Below are 12,345 nucleotides of genomic sequence, written 5' to 3' on the forward strand. Positions count from 1 at the left end.
ATACCAAATTGTACATCTGAAAATCTCCCTTCCCTTGCTTTTTGCATCACTAGTGTTAGGTGATGCATTGTTATGTAATAAAAATAGCAAATTTTAAATGTTTATAATCTGACCTTACAAGGGACTTTGCTGCCTACTTAGTAAATATTTGCGTAAGATGTTAAGATCTGTGGTGCCCCCTTCAGCAGCACATATACTAAGATATTAAGACCTGTGTAACACTCATTACAGTGTTAATCGTTACATTGAAAATTTGCAAATAATCCAAATTTCCATCAGCAAGCAATCAATTAAATTAGTATATCAATAGAATAGAATCTTATACAGGTGTTAAAAAGAATGAGCTAATATTATCAGTAGTCATATACATGTGTGTGTGTGCATGAAAAGCTGTACAGGATGTATTGCTTAAATACAAAGAAACAAGGGGCACCTGGGTGGCTCAGTCCGTTAAGCATCCAACTTTGGCCCCGGTCGTGATCTCATGGCTTGTGAGTTTGGGCCCTGTGTTGGTCTCTGTGCCGACAGCTTAGTGCTTGGAGCCTGCTTTGGATTCTGTGTCTCCCTCTCTCTCTGCCCCTCCCCTGCTCATGCTCTGTCTCTCTCTCTCTCTCTCTCTCTCTGTCTCTATCTCAAAAATAAATAAACATTAAAACAATTTTTTAATAAAAAATACAAAGAAACAAGTTAAACTTTATAGTTTGCATCTAAAAAACTTAAGGTACCTGTAGAGTTCTGGGGAACTCTATAATAAAGTAACAGATTTGTGTGATGTTTCAATTATTTATTTACTTTAGATCTTTATTCATTTTTGAGAGAGAGAGAAACAGAGCGTGAGTGGGGAGGGGCAGAGAGAGGGGGAGACACAGAATCTGAAGCAGGCTCCAGGCTCTGAACTGTCAACCCAGATCCCGATGTGAGGCTCGAACTCATAGACCACAACTTCATGACCTGAGCCGAAGTCAGACGCTTAACTGACTGAGCCATCCAGGCATCCCAATGACCCAGGTGCCCCAATGTTTAAATTTTTTAATAAACATGTATTTTCTTTGTAAGCAGAGGGGAAAAAAAGATAATTTTAACATGAGCCCCTCAGAAAATTATCAGTAAATCTAACTAGATCTTTTTTTTTTTTTTTTAAGTGGCTACCATTTATTATACCCTTATTGTATATCAGGCACCTTTGTTTTTTCTTGTCATAGTGCCTTTAGTTCTTCCTTCCCTCTTTCTTTTAATGAGGTGTAAAGAAAAGTCATGTGGAAGGATTGCCATGGAGGACACTTGCAGAATTCTGTGTTTCTAATGTTAGTTATAAAAAGAATTACCGGGGTGCCTGGGTGGCGCAGTCGGTTAAGCATCCGACTTCAGCCAGGTCACGATCTTGCGGTCCGTGAGCTTTTCATGCACAGCTTTTCATGCACACACACATGTATATGAGTCCGTGAGTTCGAGCCCCGCGTCAGGCTCTGTCTGGGCTGATGGCTCAGAGCCTGGAGCCTGTTTCCGATTCTGTGTCTCCCTCTCTCTCTGCCCCTCCCCCGTTCATGCTCTGTCTCTCTCTGTCGCAAAAATAAATAAACGTTGAAAAAAAAAATTAAAAAAAAAAAAAGAATTACCTGTTACCCTTTCTGTTGAATTCTATGGGACATAAAAACAAAAACTAAAGTAAGAAGATATATATGAATACGTGAGTTTTTTGTGTTTGAAAGTCTTCCATGTTTAGATGAGGTGAAGGCAGCATTGAAACGAAAAGATTGTTTAGGGAAAGCTTCCATGAGGAGGGGAAAGATAACCTGAATTTTAATACTGAAAAGAGCATAATAGTGAATAGAGCTTTTACGGTGGAAGCAGAATGGAGGGATGAGGTTGAGGAGCATTGGAGACTGAGTGATGGAAACGGTCTAGTTTATAGAGAAGCTGGTGAAGGGTTCTGAAAATTTGTGTCTGTGCTGCAGCAGGACTCAAAAATAATGCTGTGTCAGCATAAAAAGAGAAGAAAACCTAGTGCCAGTGCCACAGACTGTATAGTGTCCAGGAATAGCAGAGACGTTGTTAAAATGGAAGAGGACGGGACCCAGGTCCAAGTCACCATCACCTTTGCCCTGACGTGTGCAGCAGTCACCTGGCAGGCCTCCAGGCTTCCAATGTTTCCGCTCCTTTCCCCGCCCACCCCCCAAATCCCCAATGTGTTCTCAGTACAGCAGCCAGAGTATTTCTTTCAAAAAGTCAAGCCACATCAAAACCTCCAGGGTCCCCCCTGGAGTGGCCCAAAAGGCCCAGAAGGAGCTCCCTCCTGCTGCCTGTCTGGCCTCATTTTTTTCCTCTCAGCTCTTTCCCCTTGATCATTCTCATCCAGACACAGTCCTTGCTGTCTCTCAGAATCATCAGTCATCTTAAGTCCTTCCTACAGACTGTCCCTCTGTCTGGAACACTCTTCTCCCAGCTATCCATATGGCTAACTACCTTACTCTTGAATCTTTGCTCACTCGTCACTCTCACAATGACAGGTACCTGTGACTACCCTCTTTAATGTTTTCAAACTGCTGCTTTTCCTCTACACTCCTACAGGGCTTCATTTTCTGATATAGTGTTGAATGTACTTAATCGATACATTTATTGTCTGTTCTGTCTCTTCCCTCCCTGAAGGAGTGCTGCAGGAGGGCTGGGTCTTTGTTTTTATACACCGACCTGTCCCATGTGCCTAAAACCGTACTTAACCGCATTGATAGGTGCTCAATGAATATTAATTGAACGAAATGAATGGATTTGAGAGCTTGTAAAGAGGATGGCAGTTATAACCTAAAAGAAAGCATAGGCTAATGCAGTGAGTTTTAACTTTCCTTTTTTGCCCAAAATGTCATAGAATGTCAAAACCAGCAGGATGTCATGTACATCCCTATCACCAGTTTAGAAATTGTTTTCGGAATAGAGTTTGGATGCCATTGGTAACGTATTCAACTATTACTCTAAGTGCTCCAACTTTGTTGCTGGTATGATGTTATTTGTCCTTAGTGAAAAGCCCACTCTCATGTACCTCTCAGTTCAAACCGTAGTTCATGTCTCTAAGTGGACATTTACTGTCTTCTGAAGTTAGGATTGTTCATTTGGTTCCCAGAAGAATTTCATGAAACTTTTTAGTCCCAATACGAACTGTGTTTCTTCCTAACGATTTCCTTCTAGATGATGACTGGCAGGAAGCACATGAGCGCCTGGCTGAACTGGAAGAGAAGCTCCCAGCGGCAGTTAATGAACAAACGGGCAATGGAGAAAGGGATGAGATGGACTTGCTGGGTGACCATGAGGAGAATCTGGCAGAAAGGCTCAGTAAGATGGTGATTGAGAATGAGCTAGAAGATCCAGCTATCATGAGGGCAGTGCAGACCAGACCAGTCCTGCAAGTGAGTAAGCTACTGTGATTTGAGAACTATAGCAGACTGGCGATTGAGGTGAAGTATTGAGCTTTGCCATATTGTTTCATCCCAAGAGACTTACCTGTACCTTAAAAATTGGTAACGTAGTTCCTGATCGTAGCAGTCGAAGGTAGGGAATAATGTATATTCTGGAACGCTGTGATTTCGTATCCTCAAGCAGTTGAGACTCTCTTGGGACCTTGTTCACCAAAAGCAGTTAAATGCCCAGAAAGCCCACACCATTCCAGACTTTGTGTATGTGTTTTCCTTTTTTGTTAGCCCCAACCAGGGAGTCTCAATTCCAGCATCTGGGATGGATCTGAAGTTCTGAGGCGAATCCGAGGACCACTGCTAACTCAGGTATTAAGCGTTTTCTCTTTACACAAATTCCTAGCATCCGCAGATTCCAGGTTGGCTCCTGTTGTCACCCTTTCCTTACCGAAACAACGTACAGATGTGTGTCCTGTGCCGTTATGATGCTGATTACTCAACCTAGCACTCGGAGCTGTCCCTGTTGATCATACACTTCTCAGCCTCCGTGGCTGTGCTCACTTTACCTTGCTTTAGTTTGAAAAGGTTGAAAGGGAGCCATTAGAACTCAAATTTGTTAGCTTACGATTCGATTACTTCAGTCATTTCTAGGCAAAACTGTGGGGATGGAGAACAGATCAGTGTTTGCCAGTGGTTGGGGGTGTTGGGAGGGATCAACTAAGGGACAATACAACAGAAGTTTGGGGGTGACAAAACTACTGTGCTTTGTGATTGTGGTAGATCCATGACTCCGTGCATTTCTCAAAATTCAGAGGACTGACTGTATACCAAAGAGTGAATGTTACTGGATGTGAAATAGAAATCAAACTTAAAAATAATTTCTCAAGATGTTTTTGGCGTCTGTACGGATTATTAAAACATTTTAAGTTGGCTATGAGCTAATTTTCTCTTCTCTCTCTCGCTTTTTTTTTTTTTTTTTTTAACTATTTCCTTAATTAGGAAATGCCTACAGTGTCTGTATTAGAATATGCCCTGCCTCAGAGGCCCCCACAGGGCCCAGAAGATGATCGGGACCTTTCTGAGCGTGCTTTGCCGCGGCGGTCCACGTCACCTGTCATCGGGAGCCCTCCTGTTAGAGCTGTCCCCATAGGCACCCCACCTAAGCAGATGGCTGTACCCAGCTTCAGCCAACAGGTACCTCTCATTAACAGGCACTCAGCCCAGGATATTGGGAATCTGGGCAAAATTATTTGGGAAAATGGCGATGCCGGGAGGAGGGTGGACGTTTGGGGTAGGCATTAGAGTAGAAAGAGAAGTAGTCAATTAGAGGAGAAGTTAGTACAAACAAGAGACACATTCCCTAATGCCCTTTCCTGGTGCTGCTGCCTATTAAGTGGGGGAGAAAAAGGGTAGTTAAGCACATTTAGCATCTATATCCTTTTCAGAGTGTTTTGCTGGCTGCCCAAAACATTGGCAGAGAGGTAACTGAAAGCTGGGGGGAGTGGGAACACACAGCATTGTCCACATCCCTTTTTACCTTTAAGATATCCCTGCTTTCCCTAGAGCCTGTGCAGTCCTGTTCCATAGACTTTCCTCCACCTGAAACCAGCAGCTGAAAAGGAAGGCCAATTTGGAAGGTATGGGGGGAGGGTGGTGTTGGTATGGCCTAGTTAGGCTCAGTATCCTATGAAACGGTGGAGTCACAATGTATCACAAAAGAGCTGAGCATGGCGGCCATATCACAGGGGCTTCAGAATAGGACTTAGTTAATCCTCCAGCTTTCTTATCATTCCTTCTCCCTCGCTGCTACCAAAATATATCCTCTTGCAGAGAATTTGCAAGTCAGAATATCTGCTGGTACCTCCCTCAGATAGCATGGAAGGGTGGGGATAACTGGAGAATTAGCTAAATCTTCTTCAGTTGCAAGTGGCACGTTGCTTGATGTTTATGAGAGGAAGTAACCAAAGGTTCTTCTGTGAACCCACAGCCATAGCGATTTGCTTAGAAGTAGGGCTTTGCATTAAGTTCGCGTGTCTACTGGTACTTGAGGGGAGGGGGTGTAGGTGGAGGAAAAACTGACTTCATTGAGTGTAGTTGTGTATATGTTTGTCCTGATAGATCCTGTGTCCGAAGCCTGTCCATGTCCGGCCCCCGATGCCACCGCGCTATCCTGCTCCCTACAGTGAGAGGGCGTCCCCAAACCAGCTCTGCAGTGTCCCGGTATGTCATTCTACAATCTCGTGAAAGCACGCAGCATGTAGTTTCTGAGCGCTACTCATATATAGGCAGCTTCTAAATAATGCAAGCTTTTCATAGTCTCCGTGCTTGAATTTCTAGATCTTACGGTCCCCAGGTAAATAGACCTGGTTCATCGCGTTGTTTCCTACCTGATCTTTTTTGTATCTTTGAAAGTCCAAACTCGGCCTGGCCTGCTATTTCAGTCCCTGTCCTTTTTCAAAGTCACTTCCTTTTTCAAGTTACATGAGTGTCGTGCTTCCTGATTTCTTTTATTTTTATTTTTAATTTTAATTTTTATTTTTTTATAAATTTTTTTTATTTTTTATTTTTATTTATTTTTTTTTTTGAGACAGAGCATGAGCAGGGGAGGAGCAGAGTCCAAAGCAGAATCACAAATTCACAGAATCCAAAGCAGGCTCCAGGCTCTGAGCTGTCAGCAGAGAGCCCGATGCAGGGCTCGAACTCACAGACCGTGAGATCATGACCTGAGCCAAAGTCGGATGCCCAACCGACTGAGCCACCAGGCGCCCCTTTATTTTTATTTTTAATGTTTGTTTATTTTTTTATTTTAATTTTTTTACATTTATTTATTTTTGAGAAACAGACAAAAGCGTGAGCGGGGGAGGGGCAAAGAGAGGAGACACAGAATCTGAAGCAGGCTCTAGGCTCTGAGCAAGCGGTCAGCACAGAGCCTGATGCGGGGCTCGAGCCCATGAACTGTGAGATCATGACCTGAGCTGAAGTCGGACGCTCACCTGACTGAGCCACCCAGGCGCCCCTAATGTTTGTTTATTTTTGAGAGAGACAGAGCATGAGTGGGGGAGGGGCAGAGAGAGAGGGAGACACAGAATCCGAAGCAGGCTCCAGGCTCTGAGCTGTCAGCACAGAGCCCCACCTGGGTTTCCAACTCATGTATTGCAAGATCATGACCTGAGCTGAAGTCTGATGCTTGACCAGCTGAGCCACCCAGCTGCCCCATCGTGCTTTCTGATTTCTAGCATTGCTCTCTTTTGTATTCCTTCCATGGGTAGCTTGACTATACAGTTTGAGCATTTTTATATCCAAGTTTATTCAGCATTCCTACCGAATTCTTTGTTATATTGATTTACCTGTTTCGCAGAAAGCATATAACTTTGTCTTTTTTTTTTTCCTCCTTAGAACTCTTCCCTGCTGGGTCACCCTTTCCCTCCTAGTGTTCCTCCTGTCCTCAGCCCCCTCCAGAGAGCACAGCTTCTGGGAGGAGCACAGGTAAGGCTATGATGAGCCCAGCTCACGAAGAGCTCTCTTACTTTCTTGACATTTACTAGATGATGTCCCTCTTTGCCATTAATCAGTCTCTACTGCCTCCCAATTTTCCCTACACTTTATTCAAACAAAGTTATTGATGGAAATCATATTCACTTTTATAAAAGCAAGAGGACTTGCTGATGAACTAAATCTGAGATCTTGTCCCTCTTTCTAGCTGCCGCCTGGACGGATGTCTCCCAGCCAGTTTGCACGGGTTCCTGGATTTGTTGGTAGCCCGCTTGCCGCCATGAATCCCAAGTTGCTGCAAGGGCGAGTGGGGCAGGTGCTGCCCCCAGCGCCGGGCTTCCGTGCCTTCTTTAGTGCTGCACCCCCCGCCCCACCGCCTCCCCAACAGCACTCCCCCGGCCCAGGGCCTCACCTGCAAAACCTAAGGTGTGCAAACACAGGCCACTGTTTATCTGTCATAGTCATTGAGGCTTAGTGTTACAATACAGAGGCCTCATGATGGTTGTAAGGGGTGGGTTTTGAGATGTTCTTGTATCCTCAACTTGCCAAACACAGAAATGTTTGACAGCCTCCAGGCATTCTTCCAAATTAGCATTTCCCTAAAGTCACATGCTTCCTGTGTATATTTGCACCTTGCTGGTTAATCACCTCTTTTATTTCTTCTAACCTCTTTCAGGTCTCACTTTATATCCATTTTACGAACACTCGGACATGCGCACAAAGTGCTTATGGCTTAACAAGAATTACCGTATGTTAAAGAACAGAGATACAATACAGATGCTAATCTGAGTGCTAGCTAGGTTGCTCGCTTCTGCTCTGGTTTTATAACAGGGGTTCAAGTTCCTGCTTCTAGGGAAATTATGTTTTATTACATACTGTATCATGTCAGGATTCCTCAGAGAAACAATCTTTAAGATATATATACACACATACGCATGTGTGTGTATATATATATATGTGTATATATATATATGTATATACGTATATACGTGTATATCTTCATAAAGAAAAGATTTTAAGGAATGGCTAAGGAAATCCATAGAGCAGGCCAGCAGAGTGGAAATTCAGATAAGAGTTGAATTTGCAGTTGAGTCTGAAATTTGTAGGACAGGCTGGCAGGTTAGAAACTCAGGCAGTTCACTAACTTAGATTTAAACATAATTAAAAAATTAAAAAACAAAAACTCAGGCAGGACTTCTGTGTTCCAGTCTTGAGGCAAAATTCCTTCTTGTCTGGGAAATACCAGTTTTGCTCTTAATGCCTTCAACTGGTTGGGGGAGGCCCACCCACATTTTCAAAGGTCATCTTTTTTCTTAATTAAGGTTTTTAACTATTTTGAGAGAATGTGTGAGCAGGGTAGGGAAAGAGAAGGAGAGAGATAAACCCAAGCCAGCTCCACACTGACAGTGCAGAGCCCAACATGGGGTTCGACCCACAGAACTGCAAGATTGTGATTGGAGCTGAAATCAAGTCGGATGCTTAACCAACTAAGCCACTCAGACGCCCCCTGTTGATTAATTCTTAATTAATCACATCTACAAAATACTTTCATAGCAACATCTAGATTAGTGTGTGACCAGAAAACAGCTGGGTACCATAGCCTGTAGCCAAGTTGACATAAATTGATAGCCACACATATATTTTCTTCTTTCTTTCTTTCTTTCTTTCTTTCTTTCTTTCTTTCTTTCTTTCTTTCTTTTTTGGCAGCAATTATTTGTTTGCTTGTTTATTTTTGGTGTGGAATGCTAGGGGGCTATTTTATTTTTTTAATTTAATTTATTTTTTAGTTTACATCCAAGTTAGCATATAGTGCAATAATGATTTCAGGAGTAGATTCCAGTGGTTCATCCCCTGTGTTTAATATCCAGTGCTCATTCCAACAAGTGTCTTCCTTAATCACATATATTTTCAGTGTCTCTCCCAAAGATTTCAAAATAAGCACATTAAATCTTTTAAGAGACTTCTGTTAACAGGAGTGAGAAGAAAAATAGTTACACTATTTACTGCTAATTCACTCAGATTTTATGATCCTCTTCTTACGAGTTGAGAATTAATCTCTGTAGAAGACATGTAAAAACACAGTTGTCTTTTCCTTCTGAAAGATCTGAGAATAGACTTGAACATTCCCTTGGGTGGACATGTATGAAGTTACCCTGTACTGACAACATTCTCTAAAATTTCAAGTCATCAGAACAGTAGAATTGGAAACCTTTCCCTTTTTTCTCAGGTCTCAGGCCCCGATGTTTAGACCAGACACAACTCACCTCCATCCCCAGCACCGTCGGCTCTTGCATCAGAGGCAGCAGCAGAACAGAAAGTAAGTACTCATCCTGCTCCTTTGTGGTTTTTTAACTCAGCTTGTAGTTTTGACAGTGCTACTAATTTTCTTTTTATTAATTTTAGAACGAGTGGAGGAGGGACAGAGAGAGGGAGGGAGGGAGAGAGAATCCCAAGCAGACTGTCCACGTCCAGCATGGAGCCTGATGTGGGGTGGAACCCACGAACCATGAGATCATGACCTGAGCCAAAATTGGTTGCTTAACCAACCAAGCCACCCAGGCATCCCCATCAGAAACACAATTTAGATCTGATTTTTTTTTTTTTTTTTTTTTTTTTTTAGTCATTTTATACTCCTTACCAAGTTCTTACCATACTCTTAACTACCTTTTGTTTGTAATCTCAGCTCAGAGGTAACTTTGAAGCATAATGGCTAGCCTTAACTTCAGTCTTCAGTAAAACCAAGTCACTCTATTTTTGCCTGTAATTTAATCTCATTCACAAATATAACTGTGTATTTATATAGGCAGCCCTGGCTGTAGAGCAGACACTGTGGTAGGTTTTGAGGATTAAAAGAAACACAGGACATGTCAGAGTCCTGACTTCACAGACCTGGTGCTCTATGATCATTCATATACAGAAAATAAGAAAAGTAAACATAACTTTGAGGTTTCTTTAACCTTCAGTTTTGTGGTTCTGTTTGTGTAATTCCTTCTCACTTTCAAAGAAGCTCTAAGATACTTTCAGCAGGGGAAAAAAATAGAGGCTCTTAAAATAAGACATGAAAAGGGCACACCTTAAAGGAAAAGATCAATACATTTGACTGTGTGAAAATATGGAACTTGTAGTGCCTGTAGTTAACAGTATGGTTTTACATGCTTGAGATTTGTTAAGAGGGTGGATCTCATTCATGTGGAATGTCTTGCCACCAAACAACAACAACAACAACAAGAAAAAAACAGTGGGAGATCCAGAAACCCTGGTGGGTATCGGATACACCTGTTACCCCACGTGTGGTGATGGTGTCGAAAGGGTTCGCGCGTGTCCAAATGTACAAAATTATAGACGTTAAATACGCACAGTTGTGTATCAGTCATACCTTAGCAAAGCTGATATGATTTCGCTCATATGTGGAATTTAAGAAACAAAACAAACGAACAGAGGAAAAAAGAGACAGACTCAGAATTCTAGAAAACAGACTGGTGGTGTCCAGAGGGGAGGTGGGCCGGGGGAAGTAGAGGATGGGGATTAAGGAGAGCACTTGTCGTGACGAGCACAGAGTAACACGTGGAACTGTTGAACATCGTATCAGACACCTGAAAGTCAAAAACAAAGAAAAGATTTCAAGCCCACTTATAATCAGGAAAACACAGATTAGAATTAGATAACCATTTTACATCATCAGATAAGCAAAATTTGAAATGTCTCAACACTCGTTGTTGGCAAGAATGTTGGTTTTACAGCCTCTTGTGAGAGAATTTGGTAGTAAATAATAAGGTTGAAAATGTGGATACACTATAACCTAGCAGTTCTCCTTTTTGGTATACACCTGGGTATGCTGTCGACATGGATACATATGAAGAAGGTGATGTTGAATTAGAAGAAACTTATCCAGTTGAATGGATGTTGAATTAGAAGAAACTTATCCAGTACCATTTATGTAAAACTTAAAGGCACAGAGAATAATACTGTATAATATTTAAAGATGGACACACAAGCAGTAAGTCTTAAAACATTTCAGGGAGAGTTCTCACCACGTCAGGATGGTGGTTCCTCTGGGAAGGGAGGGAAGCTGGAAACTAGGGTCCAGACGGGGTTCAAGAGGGCCTTCAACTGTGAATGTTGTGACAGTATGTTACTTAAATGTTCCTGCGTAAAACTCTATAGAGCTTCTTAGTTAGAACTAAGCACGGTCTGTCCCCTTTTCAACCGGGAGAGCCTCTCACTATTCACTATAAGGTTTCTATATATGCAAGTTTGGGCAATTTTTTTTCCCCGCTAAGTCTTGGTGGTGGATAAGTGAATGTTTATTGTGGGCTTTTCTCTATATTTGAAGTATTTCATGATTTTCAACAAGTTAAAAAAGAAGTGTATAGACTGGGAGTCAGTTGGCCTGTGTTTCACATCTCCTTGGCCTCAGTTTGTTGTCTTCAGTGGAGAAAATAAAACTCCCCACTTGTTAGAGTTCTTGTAGGGCTTAAGCAGAAGGCCACGGGTGAGAGGGCACATGGTGAGGCACTCCGATCTCCGTTACTTCCCTCAGTGTGTGTTGGCGTAGCTCTTTCTTCTCAGATTCCGGCAAGACTCAGTTCTCCCTTTTTAACAAAAGCAAAGTGGCATCTTTTTTTTTTTAACTTGGCCTGGTTTGTTCCCATATTGTTATGAGACCCAAGGAATGCCCTGACTTGGAGTGAATGAGCCCTATGTTTCTCAGTCAGCATCGGAGTCTTAACGGTGCGGGAGATCGAGGAAGTCACCGGAGCAGCCATCAGGACCATCTCCGAAAGGACCCCTATGCCAACCTCATGCTGCAGCGAGAGAAAGACTGGGTCTCTAAAATCCAGATGATGCAGCTACAGAGCACTGACCCCTACCTGGACGATTTTTATTACCAGGTAAGTGACCGTCCAGTCCCTCACTCTGACGAAGGCACTCGTGGAAGTCTGGTAGACTTAAATACTGACAAATTTCTCTTTGGAGGTAGTTTTCAGGGGGTTAGGAACTACCTAAACATATTCTGTCCTCTTTTCATGCAGGAGAGCCTCTCACTATTCACTAAAAGGTTCCTGTATATGCTTTTAATTTCTTACAGAGGCTGTCACACCCAATGTCTTGAAATAGTTCTTTCAGTTAAGGATATTGGCAGTCTGGACGCCTGGATGGCTTAGTTGGTTAAGCATCTGACTCTTTTTCTTTTTTTCCAATGTTTAATTTGAGAGAGAGAGGGAGACAGAGGATCCAAAGCAGGCTCTGTGCTGACAACAGAGAGCCCGACGTGGGGCTTGAACCCACAAACTGCAAGGTCGTGACCTGAGCTGAAGTTGGATGCACAACCGACTGAGCCACCCAGGCATCCCTAAGCGTCAGGCTCTTGATTTCAGCTCAGGTCATGATCCCAGGGTTGTGGGATTAAGCCCCATGTCAGGGCTCTGCACTGACAGCACAGAGCCTGCTT

At 42.8% G+C, this 12,345-nt stretch overlaps 1 protein-coding gene across 1 annotated transcript in view; it reads left to right on the plus strand.

The window, feature by feature from the left end:
• PATL1 (PAT1 homolog 1, processing body mRNA decay factor) overlaps positions 1 to 12,345 on the plus strand; it is a 32,935-nt gene that overhangs the window by 6,735 nt on the left and 13,855 nt on the right. Inside the window, exons 3-10 of the mRNA XM_040495050.1 lie at positions 3,181 to 3,398; positions 3,690 to 3,770; positions 4,401 to 4,595; positions 5,520 to 5,621; positions 6,798 to 6,887; positions 7,102 to 7,319; positions 9,121 to 9,210; positions 11,605 to 11,785. Of these exons, the coding sequence (XP_040350984.1) occupies positions 3,181 to 3,398; positions 3,690 to 3,770; positions 4,401 to 4,595; positions 5,520 to 5,621; positions 6,798 to 6,887; positions 7,102 to 7,319; positions 9,121 to 9,210; positions 11,605 to 11,785 (1,175 nt within the window). The remainder of the gene's footprint in view (positions 1 to 3,180; positions 3,399 to 3,689; positions 3,771 to 4,400; positions 4,596 to 5,519; positions 5,622 to 6,797; positions 6,888 to 7,101; positions 7,320 to 9,120; positions 9,211 to 11,604; positions 11,786 to 12,345) is intronic.

Source organism: Herpailurus yagouaroundi, unplaced genomic scaffold (genome assembly GCF_014898765.1).
Source record: "Herpailurus yagouaroundi ecotype Mexico unplaced genomic scaffold, PumYag 187, whole genome shotgun sequence".
Classification (NCBI taxonomy): Eukaryota; Metazoa; Chordata; class Mammalia; order Carnivora; family Felidae; genus Herpailurus; species Herpailurus yagouaroundi.